General features: G+C 47.5%; 1 protein-coding gene across 2 annotated transcripts in view; it reads left to right on the forward strand.

Annotated features, from left to right (window-relative positions):
• ARHGAP39 (Rho GTPase activating protein 39) overlaps positions 1–25,028 on the forward strand; it is a 109,369-nt gene that overhangs the window by 26,118 nt on the left and 58,223 nt on the right. For both annotated transcript variants that reach the window (XM_030303567.1, XM_030303568.1), the window contains exon 2: positions 22,183–22,348. In XM_030303567.1, coding sequence (XP_030159427.1) covers positions 22,269–22,348 — 80 coding nt within the window. In that variant the 5' untranslated portion in view covers positions 22,183–22,268. The remainder of the gene's footprint in view (positions 1–22,182; positions 22,349–25,028) is intronic.

The following is a 25,028-nucleotide window of genomic DNA, read 5'->3' on the forward strand; positions in this document are numbered from 1 at the left end:
GTGCATGGCAGATGTCAGTAGGGACAGCTGGCTGTGCCTGTCCTGCAGGTAGAGGGGCCAAATGGGTGTCTGCACAGGCCGGGGTTTGCTCCTGTGAGCGCCAGGCAAGCCTGGAGGCCACATGGTGTTTCCTCCTGGAAGGGGTTTCTTGCTGGAAGGTGCTTTTGATGTGCTCATTGGCACCTCTCTTGTTTCTGCTGCCTGGAGGGCCCGGGAACTGGTGCTCACAGGTTGGCCCCAGGAACTGAAAGCGGCATGGCCTTTCTACCTGTGACCCTGTGGCCAGGGACCTCTCAGGTACCACATCCCAGATCACCTCTGTGAGGGCTGGTGCCCAAGGAGACCCCAAAGACAAATGACCCCAACCTAGAAGTCTCTTGAGATGCCCACACTAATGGGGAACCAGCTTCTGAGCTGGTGAAGAAGGGGGTCTCCAAAACCACATATGTGGGCACAATTTGTTTTATCGCGCTTTGACTTTTTGCACTTTGCAGATATTATATTTTTTATAAATTGAAAGTTTATAGCGACCTTGCATCAAGCAAATCTATCAGTATCATTTTTCCATTAGCATTTGCTCACTTCATGTCTCTGGTCACATTTTGTTAATACTCACAGTATTGGAAACTTCTCCGTTACTATACTTGTTACAATGATCTGTGATCAGTGATTACAACTCACTGAAATCTCAGATTGTGGTTAGCATTTTTTTAGCAATGAAGTATTTTTTAGAGTATGTTTAATGTGTATTTATTTTTGAGAGAGAGAGGTGGAGAGAGAGAGCAAGAGTGGGGGAGGGGCAGGGAGAGGGCGTCAGAGGATCTGAAGCAGACTCTGCACTGACAGCACAGAGCCCGACGCAGGGCTTGAACTCACAAACCATGAGATCGTGACCTGAGCTGAGGTTGGATGCTCAACTGGCTGAGCCACCCAGGTTCCCCAGCAATGAGGTATTTTTTAAATTAAGATCTGTGCAGTGTTTCTTTAGGCGTAATACTGTTGCACACTTAATAGATGACAGTGTAGTGTAAATATGTTTATATGTGCAGGGAAACAATTCATTTGACTCACTTCATTGCAATAGTCACTTTGTTGTGGTTGGTGGTCAGTAATAACCCTCAGTATCTCCGAGGCTTGCCTGGCTAATATGTTATTAAAAGAATTGTGTTTTGCATTTTTGTACTTACTAGCGTGAATACAAAGATTACTGAGATTTAAAAAATGGAGTTAAATGTGAATTTTACTTTCGTAAATAAGAAAGAACTAGAGTAACGCCAATATAGATGAAAAATGATGTCAGCACACCATCTGTCCTATGCGCCAAAGCCTGATGAGGTAAAAACCAGAACAAAACAGTGGGAGATGCTAAAATTGACAACAGTGAAATGGAAAGTTTGGCTAAATTAAAAAAAATTTTTTTGAGAGAGAGAGAGAGAGAGTGCATGCACACAAGTGCTAGCAAGCGGGGGAGGGGCAGAGGGAGAGAGAATCTTAAGCAGGCTCTGTGCTCAGTGGGGAGCCTGACATGGGGTTCAGTCCCACCACCCTGGGATCGTGACCTGAGCTGAAATCAAGAGTTGGATGCTCAACCCACTGAGCCACCCAGATGCCCCTTGGCTGCATTTTTAACAATATTTTGTGGAATGTTTATCTGCCTCAGTGGGTACTATCAAGAAAACACTGTTCTTTCTTGCAATACTTCAGCACTTTTTTTTTTTTGTTGTTAAATCTGTATTGAAATGTTGTTTTGTAATTTTGCCCTGAAAACTGCCTTCTTTGAATCACATTGTGTATGAACTGAGCAGGGTCAGAGGCAGAAAAGCAAGCAAGGGGCAGCGTATTCGAACTTGTCTGAGTTTAGCAAATCCTTGGTATCAGGGAACCTCAAATAGGGCATAGATTTCTTGAACCTTCCTTTTAGCAGAAATAGCTTTCAGTATTTTCACATAACACTTGTAATGTATTCTACAAAGAACAAGTAGTCAAGTATTTTTCACTTAACATTGGTAACCCGTCTTGAAAATCAGATATTCTGTGGGCGCCTGGGTGGCTCAGTCGGTTGAGCGTCTGACTTCAGCTCAGGTCATGATCTCCTGGTTCGTGGGTTCAAGCCCCGAGTCAGGCTCTGTGCTGATGGCTCAGAGCCTGGAGCCTGCTTCGGATTCTGTGTCTCCCACTCTCTCTGTGCCCCCCCCACCTCCACTCACACTCTGTTTCTTTCTGTCTCTCAAAATTGAATAAACATTAAAAAAGGAAAGAAAATCAGACATCCTGCATGAAAAAGCCAAGTCTTTTCCATCATATTAAATGGGAAAATTAATTCATTATATCAACCAACCAGTTTCTTTAAAACAATGGTAAAGCACCATTTTATAAGAAATAGGCTATCATGTTAGGATGTTAGGATGTCAGAAGTGGTTTCTAGATTTCCAGACAACTGAAACATTTGCCGTTACTTCCCTGTGGTAAAACCCAGGTGCTGTTGTCTGCAGCACTGGTGCAGCACATGCCCAGTTGACACGTGGCATACTTTTTAGACATGCATGTGCAATTATGACTTCTCATTGGGCTAGAAATGCAACTTGCAGCTTTTTTCTGCATGTTGCTTTAGGGAAATTTTTGATTTGGTTTTCTGACATAAATACAAATGTATACCTATAACCAGTAACTGGAATATATTTTAGAGGAATAATATGATTTATGGACTTGTAAACTATGAAGAACCAAAAGACATGCCACCAAGAAATGTTAACCAGGAAGATGTCCATGGCGTATGCCTGTATTTTTAATATGACTAACGTTAATAGATGATGAGGTTAAGAAGTTATTTCCTTTGTGTTTGAAATAATTTATAGGGTGGGAATGAAATTTTAAATTAGTTAAAAATTATTTCTAGGGTCCAATTGCAATTTTTTATGCTGAAGGTAGTTTTTAAATTTTTAAAAATTTTTATTTTTGAAAGACATGTCATGAGCAGGGGAGGGGCAGAGAGAGAGAGAGAGAGGGAGACACAGAATCTGAAACAGTCTCCAGGCTCTGAGCTGTCAGCACAGAGCCCCACGTGGAGCTCGAACTCAGGAACTGTGAGATCGTGACCTGAGCTGAAGTTGGACGCTGAACCAACTGAGCCCCCCAGGCTCCCCTTTAAAGAAAGCATATTGACTTTCAGGTAAGGGTGGAAGATTAAACACAGGCGTACAATTTCACTCTCTCCCAGATACATGCTAAATGAACAGTAAAGTGGTGTTCTAAAAAGTCAAACTTAGAAGGTCGGGTAAAGCGCGAGGGAGACAATAGCAGTAAAGTTTGGGAAGCTCAAAGCAGATGGATAAGTCATAATTCACTTGGCAGATATGAGAAAGCCAGATTCTATGTTGGCAGTGAGGAAATTTGAGAACTAATCCTATTTGCACTACAGAACCCTCAAAAAGCTCAGAATTTAGAGGCTCCGGGGACTTTAAAGAGGTAAAACAGAACTATGAAAATGAGCAGAAAACTGGAAGGATCAGAAGATTTGAAAGAGACCAAATGGAATCTCTAGAAATAAATACTTGATATTAAAAAAATTAACAGTTACCAGATTATATGCAGTTAAAGAGAGACTTTGTGAACAAACTGAAAGGAGCAAATTAGTCAGATGCAGGATAGGATGAGACCCCTGTTAAGTGTTCTGACTCTTGGTGTCAGCTCAAGTCATGATTTCACAGTTCCTGGGTTTGAGCCCTGAGTCAGGCTGTGTGCTGACAACACGGAACCTTCCTGGGATTCTCTCTCTCCCTCTCTCCTCTGCCCCTCCCCTGTTGTGCATGTACGCATGCATACTCCCCCCCTCCCCCCACCAAGTAAACTTAAAAAAAAAAAAAGATGCAAAATAGGATGGAGAAGGTGATGGAGAGGAGGTAGAGGACACAGTGCAAAAGTTTAAGGTGCATTTGATTTCAGCCCCCAAAAGGAAAATAGAAGGGAGGAGAGGCAATATTTGAAGAGCTGTTGGCTGAAAAATATTCTGGAATTGATAAAAGATGTGATGATGGAAATATAGTTTATTTCAAACAGGATTAATAGTGTCTTTATTGAGACACAGCATAGTGATGCTCCAAAACACCGAAGACCAAGGGAGGATTTTTTAAAAATATTTTTTGTTTATTTATTTTTAAGAACGAGAGAGACAGAGTGTGGGCATGGGAGGGGTAGAGAGAGGGAGACACAGAATCTGAGGCAGGCTCCAAGCTCCAAGCTGTCAGCACAGAGTCCGATGTGGGGCTCGAACTCACAGAACGTGAGGTCATGACCTGAACCAAAGTTGGACGCCCAACCAACTGAGCCACTCAGGCACCCCTCAAGAGAGGATTTTATTTATTTATTTATTTATTTTTTAATTTTTTTTTTCAAAGTTTTTATTTATTTTTGGGACAGAGAGAGACAGAGCATGAACGGGGGAGGGGCAGAGAGAGAGGGAGACACAGAATCGGAAACAGGCTCCAGGCTCTGAGCCATCAGCCCAGAGCCCGACGCGGGGCTCGAACTCACGGACCGCGAGATCGTGACCTGGCTGAAGTCGGACGCTTAACCGACTGCGCCACCCAGGCGCCCCAAGAGAGGATTTTAAAAGTAACCAGTAGTGGGACTGCTGGCTGGCTCAGTGGGAGGAGCGTGCGACTCTCAACCTCAGGACTGTGAGTTCGAGGCCCATGGTGGGTGTAGAGATTACTTAAAAATAAAATCTTTGAAAAATAAATAAACAGGGGCGCCTGAGTGGCTCAGTCAGTTGAGTGTCCCACATCGACTCAGGTCACGATCTTGCGGTTGGTGAGTTTCAGCCCCACCACATCGGGCTCTCTGCTGTCAGCACAGAGCCTGCTTTGGATCTTCTGTCCCCCTCTTTTGGCACCTCCCCCCCTCTCAAAAATAAATAAGCAAACAAACAAATAAGTAAAGTGCACTCAGGAGTAAGAGAGAGGCCATCCCAGTAATGGTTTCAACGCTGCTGGCTGCCTTCTCTGCAGCAGTGAGGCAAGCCAGAAGGTGGTGGAAGGGGTCTGAGATGCTGGGAGAAGACTGGGCGTCCAGCCAGATTATCTTTTGAGAACAAAGGTGAAATGAAGGTTTTCCCAAATAAACCACAGTAGGTTACTATCCACAGAACTTTGTTAAAGGTGCTTTGTTAAATAGTCTGCAAGAAGGAGGGAAATGATTTTGAAAGGAAAGAATGAGCTGTGAAAAGGAATGGTTAACAGGTGGTAACCATGTCTCTAAATCTAAGCATCGCCTGGCGTAATTGCCCTCTGTAGGGCTCAGAAACAGGGAGATTACAGCGGTAGGTTACAAGATGAAGTTGGAGATCTCAGGATGTAGAACGTAGAGCTGGAAAATAGGAGGGAAGAACATTTAGAGGACCTACCTGTCTGGGGAGTCCAGTAGCCAGTAGTGAAAGTTGCGGGCATGGAAGAGTGGAAACATCAGTGACAGAAAGTCACCCACAAAGTCATTGAAGAAAACGCTGTGGAGCCACCAGACATCCAGCACAGTGTATGAAATCACACCCATCACCTTGAAATTCTGGAACAGGACAAGCAGAAGACTTTTGAGGCTTTCCGGCAGAGAGAAACAGGTCAGTTCATGAATCAAGAACCAGGATGACTTTGGACTTCTTAATAGCAATTCTGGAGTTTAGAAGTCCGTGAAGCAATGTCAAAAAATCTGATGGAAGATGATTTCTAGTATACTATCTTTTACCCATTGTAACTTTCAGAGACCTCAGAATTTGCCTCATCCTTCCTTCCCTGGAAGTGACTGAGATATTCTTTACCAAAACAAGGTAGTGAATGGGGAAGCTAATCCCTGGGGTGTGGGAAGGACAGTGTGGCGGGTGACAGTGGGGCACCGGGGGTAGAGCATGCCTCGGTCCTGTAAACCGTATGTGTGGATAGTTTGATTAAAGAAGAAGGTGCAGAGAGCTAGCAGGTGCTATGCATAATGGATTGTGCACAGAAGTACAGGTGAGACTTGAGGTGACCCAGGTCTGTTCTTAGATCTCCTTTTTGCAAATTCTCTGATGGCATCTCAGTATTTCCAGGAAAGGAAGGATGAGGCAGTTTCTGAGTTCTTGGACAGTTTCAATGGCTAATGCCATCTGGGAGCCTTCACATCACTTGCATCATGTGGGGACATCAGGAACTGTGGGGAGTGGAGCTGGTACCTGCAGCTCCCCTCTTCACTCTGTCTCCTGAAATTCTAAATCTTGTCATCTATGTAATCCATTCGTCACCGTTGCCTTTAGCCCGTGCCTTGCCCTGTAAGTCCTAGCTGCATGGCAGCGTGGCCTGGACAGGTGACGGATGTGCTGCACAGCCACGCTGACACTCAGCTCAATGCCCAGGCCCTCTTGAGCAGGCTCCCTTCTCCCGTGGCCTCCCCGGGTCTTGGCCCTGTGGCTCCTGGCTATACTGTAGCATTCCCTTGCCTTCAAATAGATTTATTTATTTTTAAAAACAATTTTTTTAGGTTTATTTATTTATTTTGAGAGAAACAGATATTACAAGTGGGAGAGGGGCAGAGAGAGGGAGAGAGAATCCCAAGCAGGCTCCTCATTGCCAGTGCAGAGCCTGACGCGGGGCTTGACCCTGTGAGATCATGACCTGAGCTGAAATCAAGAGTCAGGCACCCCCTTCAAATAGATGTAAAACTTTTTTTGTTTTTAAGAGAGAGAGTGTGAGCTCCTGCAGGGGAGGGGCAGAGAGAGAAAGAGAGAGAGAGAGAGAGAGAGAGAAAATCTTAAGCAGGCTCCACGCTGCCAGCACAGAGCCCAACACAGGGCTTGAACTCATGAAGCCGTGAGATCATGACCTGAGCCAAAATCAAGAGTCAGATGTTCAACCAACTGAGCCACCCAGGCACCCCAGATGGAGAGACAGTCTTAACATGGGGCTCAATCCCATGACCCTGGGACCATTGCCTGAGCAGAAATCAAGAGTTGGACACTTAACTAACTGAACCACCCAAGGGCCCCCCATTTTTTTTTTAATTTGGTTTTCTAGTTGTCCTCAGCAAGAGTTTTAACCACTGAACGCTCTTCCATTGTTGGATGGAAAGAGTCAGACCAGCATCTTAAAACTGGATGCATGTGACTCACCTTGTTTAAAACCCTCATAATATCGTTTCTTTGTTCTCTCTTAGAGGGTTGGGCCAGCTGTCTGGTTCATTATTCTGACAGAAATGGAAGTCTTTACTCCAGAATATTTCCAATGGGTGCTGTGGGCTGGTCTCCTGTGTCAGAGAAGGGGCACGGCTCCTTCTCCAGGGCATTGGCACCACACTCGGCTCAGCCTGGCCCTTCTGGTTCCAGGAAGTTGCTTTCCTTCTGTAACGGCGACTGGGCAGAAAGGAGCCTCTGATAGTCAGAGGTGGTGAAATGTTTCTCAAGTTTATCTGCAGTTTTCTGGAACCTCCAGTGAGTAACTGGAAGGGACTCCCTCACAGACAGCAGAAGCCCTGAAGACCGCACTCGTGACAGAAGGGTGTGGCTCCCAGGCCTCACGGTGCTCAGGGCCCTGTGCAGACCCCAGTGGGATCTGTTACCAGTGGCTGCTGGCACCAGTCTGCAGGTGTGCAGGGCTCAAATCTTCCATTTGCTGGTTACGTCTGTTTCCTGATGTTTTCTATCCTGCTTTCTGTGGGATTGATAAAATTTTTCTGTTTTATTTTTCTCTGGTGTTTGATTAACATTTTATCATATGCTCCCTCTGAGTCCTCCCAATAAGGAAGTTCATGGGGCGTCTGGGTGGCTCAGTCATTTAGGCGTCTGACTCATGATCTTGGCTCAGGTCATGATCTCACGGTTCGTGGGTTTGAGCCCCTCGTGGGCCTCTGCACTGACAGCCCAGGGCCTGCTTGGGATTCTCTCTCCCCTTCTCTGTCTGTCCACCGCCCGCCCCCCCCCCCCCCCGCCTGAAATAATCCATTAAAAGAAGGAAGTTTGTGGTCACACAGCACCTTTGTTCTCCTTTTGGGCTTGAGAATAACTCTCGTAACCATCATACTAGCTGTTGTGGTTTTGACTGAAAATGTCATTTTATCACTTTGAAAAATACTTTAGCCAATGGTCAGTGTCCCCCACATGCTTTCCTGCTCCCCGGTCCGCCCTCCTTGCTCAGGAACACTCTTCAGCAGTTACGCTCATGGTGTCTGTGGGTGGGAAGTACTGCTATGGTTTCTGTGTTGGAAAAGGACTTGACTTTACTCCCCTTCCTGAAATGTAATTTCAGGACCTTAGAACTTCATGCTGCTCATCCGTCTCTCCGTTCTGTGTAAACTTTTCCACCACACGGACGCGGGCCCCTTGTGGCGGCCGCTCGCAAAATGCTTAGTTTCCCCGAGTGAATTGCTCCTTTGCTAGGCCGTGTTTAGCTGCGTGGGTTTATCTGTTCACAGAAATTGGCAACCTTGGCATTTGGGAATATCTGCTGGCCTTTCAGCCGTAGGATGAAGCACTCAGGAGGTGGCAGGCTTTTGTTCTAGAGCTCAGACTGAGTGTGAGGGGCTGTCCCATGCAGGCGGGAGGGTGGTGGCCTGCTTGGTTCTTAGTGCCATCAAGGTGCCCTTGCCAGTGGGACAGGCCAGGTGGGCGGGGGCAGGGAGGTGGGAGGTGGCTCCGATCTTTGGCATTTTCTGTCTAGACGAGAACCAGTGAATGGAGGGTGCTGTTTAGTGTCCCAGTTGCTCACCCTGACCCGAGGGTGCCAATGGTGTCTGTGTCTGTGGGGAGTCTCAGGACTCCCTCATCACTGCCGTGGTCCCTGTCCTTTCCTAGGACACAGGTGTAGAAGTTGCTTCTGGAGAGGCTGAGGGCAGAGCCAGATATGGGGGTATCCAGGGCAGCAGAGCATGTACCCTAAGGGAGTGGGTAGGTCCACCTTGCCTCGAGCCCCATTCTGGCCTGTGTGGGGCCGCCTCTCAGACACCAGGCGGGGGTGGGGGTGCCCAAGCTTGGAGTGAGGAGAGTTGCTGGGCACCAGGAGCAGATTGCAGCTTCCTGGGACTCTTTCTCCAAACAGCCCCCATTAGGAGCCAGCACAGAGCGTCTTCTGTTCTAGGGCTCGTGTAGGAAGTTGGAATCAAGAACCTTGTCGCCCACTCATGCCCGGAACTTTCCTGCAGTGTGAGGCGGAGAGCAGTGAGCAGCTGCCCTTGGGGTGGGGGTGGGGGTTGCTGGCTCGAGGCCTGCAGTGCAGTTGGGGCTCCTCCACAACACCAGACCTGCTCTGGGCGTGCCCCTTGCCCACCAGCCGTCCTAGCTGCCCCACCACGGCTCCAGGCATTGGCACAGGGCAGGTCTGGGCCAGCAGATGACCCTGGGCTGCCCTCTGCTCATCCGTGGGGCGAGGCCTGAGCAGGACCCGACTCCTGAGGTGGAGGGGAAGATGGCCAAGGCCCGCACGGCTAAGGGTCTGCAGAGGGCGGACGCGCATGCAGCTCCCCGGGACCGATCCCAGGACAGCTGTCGCCACATCACCGTGTGTCTTCACACACACTCACTTGTCCGCACTGTGTTGGTGCTCTTCCAGAGGTGAGGCTGGGGGGCACCTGAGTAGGATCAGGACCCAACAGTCCAGGCTGAGGGGGGCAGCCCTGGCAGTAGCCTCAGTGAGAGCCAGGCACCATTTCTCCACTCAAATGCCACCTCCCCACTGGGGAACGTGTCACCCGGGCTGCAACCTGCCCCAGCTGGCCCCCGGGACCTGCTGAGCAGGGGGCAGCCTTCTGCCGCAGGGAGGAGAGCTGGCCCTCCGTCTGCGCTGACTGTGAGGAGGGTTGGGGCCTTGCCGAGGTGCGCCTGCGCGGACTTTCAAGGTAAAGGACATGTGGCAAGTGAGGGGGGCATCTCTCAGGACAGAGTGCAGGGAGCTCACACGTAGGACTCGACGGCAGGCTGACCCAGGGCCAGGAGCCCCCTTTCCTAGCCTCCCTTTTCATATTCCTGAAAACAGTCCCAGAATGCATGAGGAAGTTGTGAAGTCAGCTCTTCTGAAGGTCCCTACGAAGTCCCCGCCGAGCAGAGGAGAGGGGCAGGGCCGGGTGTTGGCTGCTCCTCCTATCCCCGAGGTGTGCAGGCCACTCTGCCCCACGGGCGGCTGGGACCTGCAGAGGGACAGGTTCAGGACTTTCTGAGGAACATTGCCGTAGCCTCTAATAGAAATGAAAACATTCTGTTCTATTGAAAATACTGTTTTGGAAATAAGTGCAGATGACAAAAGCAGAGCGTAGAAGTAGAGAAATGAAATGAAGGCAGGTGTGGAAACGGCCTGCCTGAGGAGACGGTTCCAGACCCCACCACCGCAAGGCGGAGGCCCCCTGCGCTCCAGAGACCAGGTGCAGCCGTGCCCCTGCGATGAGGGCCAGGCCGCGGGCTGCTCTTGTCTGTGTTTCCAGTTGTCCCTCAGTGTTTGCAGGAGCTTATTTTCCTCCTGGCTCTTCTGTTTGCGCCGGAGTCTGTGGCCTGAGGGCTGCACGCTGCCAGGCCCTGCCCTGCTGGCTGCTGCCTCCCTGGCGCCCCCAAGGGGAGGGACAGGCGAGAAGCTCCCTTAACACCTCCCCCCTCCCCCCCCCACCAGGTTCCCCCGCTCCTCTGCCTGTCACACTCTTCAGCCATTTTTTCACTCAAAAGGAGGCTTCTGTTAAGAAACCAGCCAGTTATTTTAGTTTATTGAGTGTTGACTCACAATGCAGAGGTCTAGGCACTAGTACAGTAGCGAGCAGAAGGCACGATTCTAGTTCAGAGCATTTAAATCAAATTTTTTTTTTAACGTTTATTTATTTTTGAGAGAACAGCATGCGCGGGGGGTGGGCAGAGAGAGAGGGAGATACAGAATCCGAAGTAGGCTCCAGGCTGTCAGTAGAGAGTCCGATGCGGGGCTCGAACTCATGAACCATGAGATCATGACCCGAGCCGAAGTCAGATGCTTTGGATGCTCAGTCAGACTGAGCCACCCAGGCGCCCCTGAAATCAGAGCATTTTTAAACAATCATGAGATAAAAGTAATAAGAAAACCGTCGTCTACATCTTTCTTTGCAGAGAGACCTGAGTCTCCCTCCATCCTGGTCCTGCCCTCAGACTCTGGCTGATACGCCCAACTTGCCAGTTGGGGGGCTGAGGCAATTGGGTGGAGTCTCCTACCAGCTGGAGGCTGGCCGGCACCCCGGCCTGTGGGCTCTGGGAAAGGTGACCGCAGGACCCAGAGCTGGTGTCACCCCTTTGTCACAAAACCCTCTCACAGCTGCCCTCATTTCTCTCAGACCCTGGTGGGGTCATGCCATGCTTGTAGAGGGTTTGGGGAACAAGAGGACCGGGCGTGGGGCTGTTCTGGTCACAGGCTGGCTTCTCTTTTCTGACCTCTGGCACCTGAATGTGTGATGCGTATTTTGTTCTCTCTGTATGGTCCCGCGGGGGTCCTGGTACAGTTTTGTTGGTGAGAGAAGCCCCGAACAGCAAGGACCACAGGAGCAGGGACTGTGCAGCCCAGCGTGTCTGGGTGTCCTGACTGTTATGGAGCCTCCCGCGACCAGAGGCCAAGTGCTGTCCCCAGGGCGGCAGCTGTCCAAGCGCCCTCAGAGATTCACTCTGTGCTGCACCCAAGTGTCTCCAAACAAGCGTCCTTTCTGTGTGGGGTGTGGTCCAACATCCTTCCCAGAAAAGTTTGAAAAGCTGGTCCTGACCCACAAGTTGATGCCATGACTGGCAGGTCGGGTCACGGTTGAAACCTTTGGAGGGGGTCGATGAGAAGAGCCTTGCGGGAGGCGCGAGCGGGAAATGCCAGCCTGTCCTGGTCACTGAGTGTAGAGAATGGGCCATTGTGCTTCCTGCTTAGAGCCAAGCTTTCAGAACATGAAACTGAGATGCCCTCGTTGTTCAGAACTTGGAAAACTTATTAAAAACAGCATTGAGAATGGAACTTAGGCCTTTTGGAGATGATGGCTGACTAAAGACTTGTTTATTCTACTTCCCTCCCTGAAACTCACTGAAATGAACAGAAAGAATGAGAAATAGAGAACGAGATTTAATCTACAATGAACCCAAGGAAGAGCCATAGCCGGAGGAGGAAGAGACGGGGAGAGGGCGGCAAGAGCCAAAGCCCTGATGCACAGAGAGGATTTAGGGGCACGACTGACGGCATTTACGTGACACAGCAGTGGCTGTGGGACAGACCAGATGTGGGAGGCATGTGGTGAGGGAGGTGAGCTGGAGTGAGCTCTGGTGCTGGGCTGCCGCCGGCCCTGAAGCGGCTGTGCAGGCAGGCCCCCTGTGAGCCCCAGCTGGGCCGAGGCCACGGCAGTCGCCACAGCCTTTGGGGGACCCTCGCTGGACCAGAGGGCAGGAACTTGTGGCGCACGGAGACAGCCCACCTGAAAGTGCCGCCAGCCTGAGCAGAGCGCCGGGGGGAGGTGGCCCTGAGGCCTTTCTGGGACCCCTGCATCGGTGGGGCCTTGGCCCAGACAGCCCCGTTAGGTCTGCTTTCGGTTTGAGTTGGATTTCCGTCACTTGCAACCGAAAGATTCTGGTCCTAATACCAGAAACTCATTTCCAGGGCAGAGCCTGTAAGAAAACTTGGCAATAGAGCATCCTGGAATGATACACCCGGTTTGAGACTGTCTCATTCCTTGTTTAAAGATGAGCAATAATCAGGAGCCAGACCTTATGTACAGACTGAAGAAGGAGAAGAGAAGAGGGAATGAGCACGATTAAACCGTGGGTGAAGCAAACAGAAGAATTAACAGATGGAAAGTTTAGATAGAACTTTTTCTGTATACTAAAAATACAAAATTCAAAACACATAAAAAAGAGCTCAAAGAAAAGACGACATAGCAGGAGAGGAAGTGAGCTGGCAGAACTGAGAAAGGAAACTGAAGTCCGAAATCCATTACCAACATGAGAGCCCCATTAGCAATGACAAAACGGGATGGACACTCCTAGGAGGCATTAGTCCTCCAGAGGACAGGCTGCTTGGAAAGAACATGCTGCGTGGGGAGAAATCAGCAGAAAAGTGGTCAGGGAGAAGGTGCCTGAGCCAGAAGGCTGCAGGGTGGTCCGTTGTGGGTTGGGATGGGTGTGGGGAGTCCAGAGGAGAGATGATGTCCAGGGTGCAAGGGACAAGCAAACCAAGGCCTCCTGAGAGTAAAGGAGGGCCGGCTGTGTACAGTGAGAAGGGTGCATCACGTTTCTGGAAAAAATGGATACGACATGACCAGGCGCTAGAACAGAAACTGGTCGGTGAACTGAGTCTGTTGTACAGGCCCAGCCCACCTCATCCTCTGCTCTGGACGGCAGTGGAGCAGAGGCAGCAAGGTGAGGGGTGAAGAAATGCTCCCCAGGAATTTGTTCTGAGCCAGCGTGGCCTCGGCACAGGCACCCCACCTGGTGGAGTTGTGTCTGCCAGGTGCTCCGCTGTGCGCCTTTGAGAGGAAGGGCGTGCTGGAGAGCCATGTCCTTGGAGGCAGAGCATTTACACAGACTGCTCTTTTCAAGGAGAGATGTGTCTGTTTTCCCCACTTCACTTATTTATTTGGTTATTCATTTATATCAGTATGGGCTCAGATATTTTATACTTTGGATTATCATCTCATATGACTTTCCCCCTCACACTGCGCCAGCTTTGGTCATTGAGAGCTCTTTCAGTTGGCTTCGTTGTCCCTTTGACAGACCCCATCACTGTGGGGCTTTGTCTTTGTTTTAGCTCTTCCTCACTGCCTCAGTGGGACCCTTCAAACTCACCTTGTCTTTTTCCTGCCCCAGGGATTTCAGCCATTTCTCCAAGGAGAATGCTGTCAGAGCCCAGAGCTGGGCACTGGGTATGATCCTCGCTGGGGGCCGTTGTTGTTGCTTCTAGGCTCTCTTAGCTCATGGAACCAGGAAATCTGTGAGTGCACGCTGACCTGTGTATGGGTGTATGTGTGTGCACACATACCCACAGAGATCTCTCCAGGTTCTGAGGAACCCATCTCTCACAGGTTCTGACTTTTGTCTCTACCCTAACCGATCCCCATGTGGGGTCATCCTAGCCTCCTCCCCACGCTTACCTGTAACCTGCCATCCTTTTGCTGAATTGTTCAGTTCCCATGTACACATGTAGTGGTATCAGAGTTGGAGACCCATACTCCTGAGAAGTGACTTTATCAACTAGAGACAGTGCCTGTATGTAGTTCTTTTAGTGCTGAGTCTTATATCCTTGCTCATTTCCAAAGTCATTCAGGTTAGCACCTTTCCACCATCTCCTTTGAGGTTGTTTCATACATTTGCAATACAGGTAGATTGTTTTGTCCTATGCTGCATTGCATTTTGAGAAACCTTGACTTCCTAAATTATTTTTTTTAACTTGCATATGTTAAAGTTCACTCTTTATGCTATAAATTTCTGTGGTTTTGACAAATGCATAGTGTCAGGTATCCACAATGGCAAAATTGTACTGAATATGTTCACAACTTTAAAAAATCCCCTGCTCAACCTCCCTCCCTCCCCTGAATCACTGGTAGCCAGTCTTTGTACCATTAGTATAGTTTAGTGTTTTCCAGACTCTCATATATTTGGAACCATACGTCGCATAGCCTCGAACAAACATTTTAAGTCCTTAGTTATACACTATGCCAAGATAAATTCCAGGGGATTATGGAATGTGTTTATTCAGTAAATGTTTGATTACTCCGTGCCAAGGATGCAGTGGTTCACAAAGCAAATATCATCCCTGCTCTCATGGAGCTTACCCTCTGGGGAGGAAGGGAAATTAAATATCACAGTTGTAATACTTTATTTGTGTAATTGTGCAGTGCTGAACAAGAGTACCTGCACTTCCTCCTGTTCCCAAGATGAAGCAACAGGGGTCATATTTACCCTCTCACAAGGAACTAATAAAAAGCTGGACCATATATATTTATATTTAATGTATAACATAGTTACATTTTTTTTTTTTTTACTTTCTATAATTTGTTTAATTTTTATCATTTACATCCAAGTTAGTTAGCACATGGTGCGACAATGATTTCAGGAGTAGATTCCTTAATGCCCCGCCCCCATTTAGCCCATCCCCCCTCCTACAACCCCTCCAGCAACCGTCTGTTTGTTCTTATTTAAGAGTCTCTTGGGGCGCCTGGGTGGCGCAGTCGGTTAAGCGTCCGACTTCAGCCAGGTCATGATCTCGCGGTCTGTGAGTTCGAGCCCCGCGTCAGGCTCTGGGCTGATGGCTCAGAGCCTGGAGCCTGTTTCCGATTCTGTGTCTCCCTCTCTCTCTGCCCCTCCCCCGTTCATGCTCTGTCTCTCTCTGTCCCAAAAATAAATAAACGTTGAAAAAAAAATTAAAAAAAAAAAAGTCTCTTAAGTTTTGCCCCCCTCCCTGGTTTTATATTATTTTTGCTTCCCTTCCCTTATGTTCATCTGTTTTGTATCTTAAAGTCCTCATATGAGTGAAGTCATATGATATTTGTCTTTCTCTGACCAATTTCAAAAAAGCTGGACAATATTTATGAAACCTTGGTTTTCTAAGTTGTGGGTCTAAGACGACAAACTATACTGATTCCTGTGAGATGAGAGTCGAACAAGGTGAGTCCAGTGATTTCCTGGCTCCCTGCATGAGCAGAGTTTCCAGGTTGTGCTGCAGGGATGCAGGGTCTGGCAGAGCCCCTGAGTTCAGGAGATGGAACTTAGAGTCTGGGGTGGCCATGGTGATGAAGCGTGTAGGGAAGAGCAGCAGAGTGGAATGCTGCAAGTAGAGAGAACTTGGAGGCCTGTGGGAGAGTGCCATTCCGTATGTGGGTGTGAGGAAGCTGGTAGAGGCAGGGAGAATCCCCCAGAAGAGTTAGAGGGAATGATGCTCAGAGCTCTCAGAACACTGTGAAAGGGGTCTTGTCATGAGGCAGACTGAACCTTCCTTCATAATTCACAGGGCACTGGGTTGACTACTCAGTGGAGGGTAATTATCCATAGAATAAATAGTGCTCTGGTGCCCCTAACCAGTGGTAGAAGCAAGAACTGAAGGTTTCACACATTTTCCAAGTAACTGTGTCCCAAAACAAAGCTCAAGAATATTTATAGGAATACAAAGGTTATTATAACTATATTCAATGTGTTCAAAAAGCTAAAGGAAACACTGGATACATTGAGTAGAGACAAGATGAAGTAAAGACTGAATCACAAAAAGATCCAAATTAAACTCACAGAGTTGAAACTAAAATGTCTGAATGCAAAACATACTGGGTGGGATGAACAGATTACACACTGCAGAAGAAAAGCTCAGTGAACTTGAAGACAAAGCAGTAAGATCTATGCAAAGTAAAACAAGGACAGGAAAAGTACTCTCAAATAAGCAAAAGAGCAGGACTGAGCTGTGGGACATCTGGCAGAGGACTAACACTTGTGTAATTGTAGATCCCAGTGGGGAAGGAAGAGTGCAGAAACACTATCTGACTAAATATTAGCTGAAATGCTTCCAAATTTGATGAAAACTATCAACATAAGCAATCTTAACAAACCCTAAACACAAACACAAATACTGTTACACAAGGCATATGATAATCCAATGGCTCAAAATCAGTGATGAAGAGAAAGTCGTAAAAGCAGCCAGAAAACGGGGTGCCTGGGTGGCTCAGTTGGTTAAGTGTCTGACTTTGGCTCAGGTCATGATCTCACAGTTTGTGGGTTTGAGCTCCGTGTCGGTCTCTGCTGACAATGCAGAGCCTAGATAGAGCCTGCTATGAGTTCTGTGTTTCCGTCTCTCTCTGCCACTCATGCTGTCTCTCTCAAAAATAAATAAACATCAAAAAAAATTTTTTACTGAAAATAAAAAAGCGGCCAGAAAACAAGACTACGTACAGAGGAATGACAGTGCAGATGATAGCAGATGTCTCTTTGGAAAGTGTGTGTGAAGAGGCCAGGGAGCAGCTAGCCTGGAACTCTGCCCGTGTAAACACGTTGTTAAATGAAGGTGGAGTAAAGATATCTCAGATGTAGAAAAGCTGAAAATCCGTCACCAGCAGACCTTCACCACAACAGATGTTACAGGAATGGCACCAAAGGCTTCAGGCTACAGGAAAACGAACCCATGTGGAAATCTAGGTCTACCCAAAAGAGTGAAGACTCCTGGAAATGGCAGCTGCATGTCTAGATACACATATACTGTCTTATTATTTAAATCTCTTTAGAAGATAACTATTTGAGGAAAAGTAATAAGATAGCAGAAGGGGGGGGTGGTTATATATAGAATAAGATATGGCAAGAATGGCACGAGGTCCAGGAGAGGAGAAATGCCAGACACATGTACTTGAAGTGGTATGATTTCTCTTGAAGGCAGACTATAATAAATTAAATATGGACACTATAAACCCAAAAGCATCTACTAAAATAGTAAAACAATGAATTACATACAGCTGGTAAGTTAGCAGTGGAGATAAAATTGAATCACATACAATACTTAATCCAAAAAGGAAAAGGGGAATAAAGAATAAATGAGACAAATTTTTTTAAATTAGCAAAATGAAGGCACCTGGGTGGCTCAGTCGAGTGTCCAACTCTTGATTTTGGCTCAGGCCATAATCTCAGGGTAGTGGGATTGAACCATGTATCAGGCTCCACACTGAGCGTGGAGCCTGCTTAGGATTCTCTCTTTGCGCCGCCTCCTCCCCCCCCCCCCAATAAAAAATTAAATAAAAATAAAAAAATTAAAGTAGCAGAATGGTAGATTTCAACCTAACCATGTCAACAATCACAAATCTAGATAGTTTAAACACCCAATTAAAAGGCAGAATTTGTCAGCATTAAAAGACAGTACCCAAATATATGCTGGCTACAATAAACCCACTTTAAATAGTAAAGACACAAATAGGTTAAAAGTAAAAGGAAGGCAAAAGATGTACAATTCTAACACTAATAGAAAGCTGGATTTGCTGTAATAATGTCAAATATACTGATTTCAGAGCAAAGAAAACTACCAGATAAAGATATTTCATGATGGGAAAGAGGTTAATTCACCAAGAGGACAACATAAACTGTATGTACCTAATAGCAGAGCGACAAAACACGTGAAACAAAAACTGATAGAACTGGAGTGCCTGAGGGTCTCGGTTAAGCGTCCGATTTCATTTCAGGTCATGATCTCACGGTTTGAGAGTTCAAGCCCAAGCGTCGGGCTCTGCACTGACAGTATGGAATCTGCTTGGGATTTTCTCCTTCCTCTCTCTGCATCTCTCTCTCTCTCTCTCTCTCTCTCTCTCTCTCTCTCTCTCTCTCTCTCTCAAAATAAATAAACTTAACAAAGAACTGATAGAACTGCAAAGAGAAATAGATAAATCTGCAATTATAAAGTTGGAGCTCTTGGTATCCTTTACTCAGAAATTGGTAAAACAGGTAGACAGAAAATGAATGCTGCTACCATCAGCCCACCTGCCCCGGTTGGCATTCATCGAGCAGTCTACCCAACACCGTGCTTTCCAGTGCATATGAGCTGTTTACCAAGATGGGCCATTTGTCTGCATCATAAGTTTTTCTGAACCAATAAAGATATCTAGAAAATCACCAGCTACTGGCAAAGTAAATCATGTACGTCTATGTAATCCATGAGTCAAAGGAGAAATCAAAAGGGAAATTGGCAGGTTTTTGCATTAGATGAAAATGAAAATCAAAATTTGTTGGATGCCACAAAAGCTGTACCCTAAAGGGGACTTTATAACACTAAATGCCTGACTCACATTGAAACTTTAAAAGGTTGCAAAGCACTAAACTCAATTTCTACCTTAAACTAGAAAAATTAAAATTAAAATTAAAAAATTAAATCCAAAGGACTGCAAAGGAAATAATTCAGATCAAAGTGGAAATTAATTAAAGCAGGCAAAAAAAAAAAAAAATAGGTGAAAAATTGATGAAGCCCAACACTGTCTTTTTCTTATTCAAGATCAGTATAATTGACAAACTTCTGGCTAGCCAGATCATAAATTACCAACATCAGGAACAAAAGAGACGGCATCACTACATATTATATTGATCTTAAAAGGACAATAAAAGAATGGCATAGCAACTTTGTGCCAGTAAATCTGACACAATTTACATGAAATGGACAAATTCTTGGGAGGCCAAAACCGCTAAACATGACTCAAGAAGAAGTTTTAAGAACTGGTTAGCTCTGTATCTACTGAATGAATTAAAATTGTAATTAAAAACCTTCCTGCAAAGAAAAGGACAGGCCCAGATGGTTCCACTGGTGTATTCCGCCAAACGTTTGAGGGACAAATAATAGCGATTCTGCACAAACTCTCCCAGCAAATTGAGAGGATGGAATATTCTCAGTTCATTTTCTTAGGCTAGTATTACCCTGATACCAAAACCAGACAAAGATAATATGAGAAGAAATTCACATGGAAATGCAAAGGAGCTAGAAGAATGAAGACAACTTCAGGAATGAAGAGCAGAGTTGGGAGGGCCATCACTGTCTGGTGTCAGACCCGGAGCATTTGGAGTCAGTGGGACGTGGTGTCTGTCCCGGATCGGAGAGCCTTTCTGGATGGAGGGACTGATCCAGGGACGACTTGAGGAAGGAGGGCCAGTCAGGCATCTCAGAGGTAATCTTCAGCGACCACTGTGCCCTCTGCTCTGGACCAGCCTTAAAGGATGGACAAGAACTGAAAGGGGATACGCAGGTGCAGGTGGTTGACTTGAGTTGCTTTCAGGTTATGGTAGATATGTTTTAGCTTTTCAGAATTTTACTAACACTGCTCAGTGTTTTTTTAATGTTGAAGCCATAAAGGAAGGCCACCTGTTTTCACCCAGATGGGCAAAGAGTTAGAAATACTTGAGTTTCGTTTTTTTTAATGGCATTCCCCGTAGTTTTAAGTATTTAAGTAAAATTTGTATGGATATTCATATGGCAGAAAGGAGAAGGCTGGGAGCATTTCTTCTAGGCAGGTGATCTCAGCTCATAAGCCAAGCACCGTCAGGTTGATCTGTGCTGTCTCCATCCCTCTGAGCCTTGGAGAAAGTGTCTGATTGGCTTGTAGTCTCCCGCCCTTGGGTTTCTGGCTAGCTGTACCCCATCTGGTGCTTTGAATCTGTTTTATTTCCCCTTGAATAGCATAGTTGGGTTCTGTGGACCAGCCTCTGCTGGGGAGGGTCAGGGACAGTGTCCCTAGCGATATTCTTGCTCCTCATTCTGCAGGCTTTCTTCCGAAACTGAGACATGTACGTACAGAAAAGCGTGAGGGCACAGGCGGGACACTCTTGAGCTTTCATAAACCAACACTCTCGTAAGTGGAGCCAAGCTGGAAGTCAAATGACACTGCCCTTTGGGCCCCTCCCCTCACTATCTGGCCTGGAGGTGGCTGCTTCTGACTTCTGACAGCAGAGACTGATTCAGCCTGATTTTGAACGTATTTATGTGAGGGAATCGTACTGTATGCATCTGATTGTGTTTGGCTTTTGTCTTTCACCCTCTGGGAGCTTCACCTAGGTTGTGGGTAGGCTCCTGGAGGAACTTTGAGGGTCTGTTCTACTGTGATGAACATTTGACAGTTTCTTGTTTTGACCATTGTGACCAGGGCTGCTGGGAACATTGTGTGCAGGTCCAGGTAAGAGAGTGTGTGTGTGTGTGTGTGTGTGTGTGTGTCCTCTGCCAGCCTTTATCGCTGTAAGTGGAAGCTCTCGGTGGGGGCCGGGGTGTATGTGCAGCTCTAGGAAGTACTGCCAGCTGTGGTCCTGAGCAGGCTGACCCATCTCTTGAAGCTCTGATGAGCTGCCTTGGCCTTGCTAGCATGTGATGGGTTTCCTTTCCCATTTTAGCCATTTTGGTAGGTGTACTGGTTATGCTTTTTCATTAGCATTATATTTTAATTAGCCATTGGGCTCTTGATGGCGTAAGCATTTCCCTGGTGACTAATGAGGCTGAGCATACTTCCATGTGTTTATTAGCCACATGGATTTTTTTTTTTTAATATTTGTTAAAGGGTGCCTGGGTGGCTCAGTCAGTTGAACATCCGACTTAGTTCAAGTCTTCATCTCATGGTTTGTGAGTTTGAACCCGGGCTCTCTGCTGTCAGCTCGAAGCCTGCTTTGGGACTGTCTGTCCCTCTCTCTCTCCCCTTCCCCGTGCATGCTTTTCTCAAAAATAAAAAAAATAAACATTAAAGTGTTTGTTCTAGTCCTCGTCCATTTTTCTGTTGGATTATCTGCCTTTTCCTAGGAATTTTGTATATGTCCTGGGACTAGTTAGATTAGATACGCATACGTGTTGTCCGTGTGTTCTCTGTAGCAAATATTTCCCTTTCTGGGCTTGTCTTTTTACTTAATGGTGTGTTGATAAACAGGGGCTCTTAATTTTATTATAGTCAACTCAATTTTTCTTTGTGCTTAGTGGTTTTTTATGTCTGATTAAGATACCCAAACCTGCTATAAGACTAAAAAACTTCTACATTTTTTTTCTAAAAACCTTATTGTTTTACTTGTAATGTTTAGAACTATAATTCGTCTAGAATGGAGTTTTGTGTATTGGATGAGATAGGGGTCAGGATCCATTTTTTCCCATGTGTGTATCTAGTCACGACAACACCATTTTTTAAAAGTCCACTCTTGGGAGCTTGGGTGGCTCAGTCGATAGAGCACCCAGCTTCAGCTCAAGTCATGATCTCATGGTTTGTGAGTTCAAGACCCTCGTCAGGCTTGCTGCTGTTGGCACAAGAGTCTGCTTCAGATCCTCTGTCCCCCCCTCTCTCTGCCCCTCCTTCCCTCCCTCCCTCTCTCAAAAATGAATAAATATTTTAAAAAGAAAAGTCCACCCTTTGTCATCAATCAGGTGATCCTGTGTGAGTGTTGCCTGTTCGTGAGCGTTTTCCTGTCTGGGCCATGCCACATGCTTTGTGCACAGCGCTACCGCAGCCCCAGGCGGGTGGTGCTGTCCCTGTTGGAAGCCGAGGACATTGTGTCTGAGAGGTGGCAGCAGCTTCCCCAGGGTCAGCTGGCAAGGGGCCTGGGTGCCCTCCTGTGGGCTGGGGTTCAGGGGCCGGGCACAGGGAGCAGAGAAACTGCGCTCGGGCCTGGATGTTCCTTACTCTGGCCAGCGCACTGGGCTGTGAGGGGCTGGGCTGGGCTGGGCCGTTTCGGGTTCCCCAAACCCAAAGATGTTTTCCGAGTTTATGTGCTTAGAGGCTTCTGCTCTCTCACAGGGCGGTGCCTTCCTGACTGACAGTGGAGGGAGAGTCCCGATGATCCTCTGACTTCTGTCCGCCTGGGGCCTCAGGAAAAGACTGCAATGTCCCAGACGAGGGATTATGAATGTGACAGCCATGATGCTGGCGTGCAGGAGCCCCGGATTTCAGGGTCGAGCACGAGGTAAGCGGAAGCCGTCTGTGCGGGCCGAGTCATCAGAGGACTGGTTTTCTTCCTTTCAGAGAAGGACCAGCAGCCGGCGGGCTGCCAGGGCTTTGCTGCCAGGGGTGAGCCCTGCTTTCTTCGGGATTTGATGTGCTCCCTTGGAAGCCCCGCCCCCGGGTTCCTGCTGCAGAGGGAGGGGGCCCAGATGCCCTGCAGGCCAGCGGTGGACCCAACTCCGTGCGCCCCTCCGGGCACCAGTCCACACCAAGGCAGTTCATCGTTTTAATGTTTCTCGTTTTCAGCTTTATTTGTAAATAATCCCACACTTACAGAAAAGTTGCAAGAGCAGAAACAGTGCACTGGATACTTGCACCGCCTTGCCCTTCACCCTGTGGCCTCCGTGCACCCCCTCCCTCGGCGCGGTGCCGTTTTTGGGGGGCATGTGGGGCACGTCTCCCGTCTCCTCTGCCTCGTGGTCCAGCCTTTGGCAGCTGGTTCCTGTCACCCTTCACGGTGCTTCCAGCCCCTCCTGAGACACTCGCCCTACCGGATTTGCTGCTGCTGTGCGGCCCCTTCGCCTTTTATAATCTGGAAGGTTCCCTGCCTTTTGTGACACCGACACTTTTTAAGGCAATAGTTGCCCTTTCAAATGGAACGCTGGTTTGTGTTTGCTGATTTCTTAGTAGATGCCGCACAGCCGTGTCCTGCCGTTCCCGGGGTCTCACCTCTGCAGACACACGGCCACCTACTGCTCCTCCACTCTCCCCTCGCCACCCTGCCCCTCACTGCTTTGGGTGTTCTGCTCGTTTCTTACACAGTTCAGTCTTTCCTGGGATGCGTGCAGAGCGCTGACTTCCCTGCTATGGAGGGGCCTACAGCCGGCACTCTGCACCCCTTGTCCCTGCTCGTGGATTCCTCTGTTCATTCTCAGTACGGACTCAGAAATTCCTTTCTGTTTTACAGGGTCTGTAGTTCGTTCTTACACTTAATTACTTTGGTGCTTGCATTGTCCCAGATGGGGCCGGTGAGGGTCCTTCTGCTACGTGTCCGTGCCTCTTGGATGCTCCTTCCTTCTGGCTCCAGGCACATCTTGTGCTGCCGCCCCGCCTGCAGGCGGCTGCTTCTCTGAGCAGCCCTGGTTCCTTTCCAGGAAGATGGGTATTGGAGGGCCAGTCTGAGGGCTTGGCATACTCGCGGCTCTCGCACTGTGTTTGCTTCTTGGCCCTTTAAGCAGACAAGAAAATGTGTGTGTGCATCTATGTACACACATTAAAAGTGCTAAGTTCACTCCAGTTCCTCCAGTTCCAGCGCTTTCCCCGAGGGTCTGCTCTTCTCGGCAGCCGCCTGCTCCCAAGAGCATCAGCATGTGTACTCGTTTGCTCATCTGATAGCCTATCTGCAAACCATTTCGGAATTGCTTCACCTGTTCTGTATATATGTGTGTGTGTGTGTGTGTGTGTGTGTGTGTGTGTGTGTGTGTGTGTGTGTGTACGTACGTATATATACACACACATATAAAACACTCAAGGTCAGAATTTCTTTGTACTCCACCCCCCATGTGCACTCTGCTCAAAAACTGAATACAGAGTCTAGTCCTGTTCTCCCTTGGATTAGTTCTTTCCCCTTGGTTGTGGTTGTGATGCTCATTGAAATACAGTTGGGTTCATTTGTTTCCATTTCCATTGAGTTTTTTCCTTCTCCCTTCTCTCCTATTGCTTTAATTTTGTTTTGTAAACACATAGACCATTAACATGGTTCTAAAAGACAAAACTATGCAGCACATACATTCAGAGAAGGACCACTCCTTCCCAGACCTCTGTGCAGGCCTCTGGCTGGTGGTTTTTCTGGGTTACCTCCTGTGTTTGTGAGGATCCCTGGATCACTCTGTGCATGCCCACCGTAGTGTTCAGCCAGTCTTGAGTGGCGTACCTTGGCAGCTTCCAATCTTGTGCAGTTACAAGGGTGCTGCAATGCAAAGCCTGTGCTTTGTAATTTTGTGTCGTCAGAGGTATGTCTCCAGGTACATCCAGACGAGGGGCCACAGGGCCATAGATGTGTTGGCCGCTGCATGCCCTCCGTGGAGTCCTGTGTGCTGTGCCCGTCTGCCCATGGCCTCCCTTGGATGGCGCCTGGGGTAGGGGAAATGGGTCTCCACTTAACTTGGGTTTTATGTCTAATACCAGGAGAAGTGGAATGTCTCCTTTTCCCATTTTTCTATGGTATTTTTATGGGTTTTTTTTGGTTCAAATCCATATATGAAGGATTAGAGCCCTTTGTCTGTAATTTATATTAAAAGATTTAATATTTTTGGGACGCCTGGGTGGCTCAGTTGGTTGGGCATCCGACTTCAGCTCAGGTCATGATTTCATGGTCTGTGAGTTCGAGCCCCACATCCGGCTCTGTGCTGACAGATCAGAGCCTGGAGCCTGTTTTGGATTCTGTGTCTCCCTCTCTCTCTGACCCTCCCTAGTTCACGCTCTGTCTCTCTCTGTCTCAAAAATAAATAAACATTAAAGACATTTTTTTTAATATTTAATATTTTCATCAAATGTGTCCCAAAAAACAAAATATGTTTCACTTTATACTCTATTAATCTTTTCTTTTGGTGCATCTGGACGTTTAGTCACAATTAGAAAATCTTTCCCTTTGTTGAGGTTATGGGGAAAGACAGAGTTTTCCCATGGTGCTGGTATCGTTT

Source organism: Lynx canadensis, chromosome F2, assembly GCF_007474595.2.
Source record: "Lynx canadensis isolate LIC74 chromosome F2, mLynCan4.pri.v2, whole genome shotgun sequence".
Taxonomy (NCBI): domain Eukaryota; kingdom Metazoa; phylum Chordata; class Mammalia; order Carnivora; family Felidae; genus Lynx; species Lynx canadensis.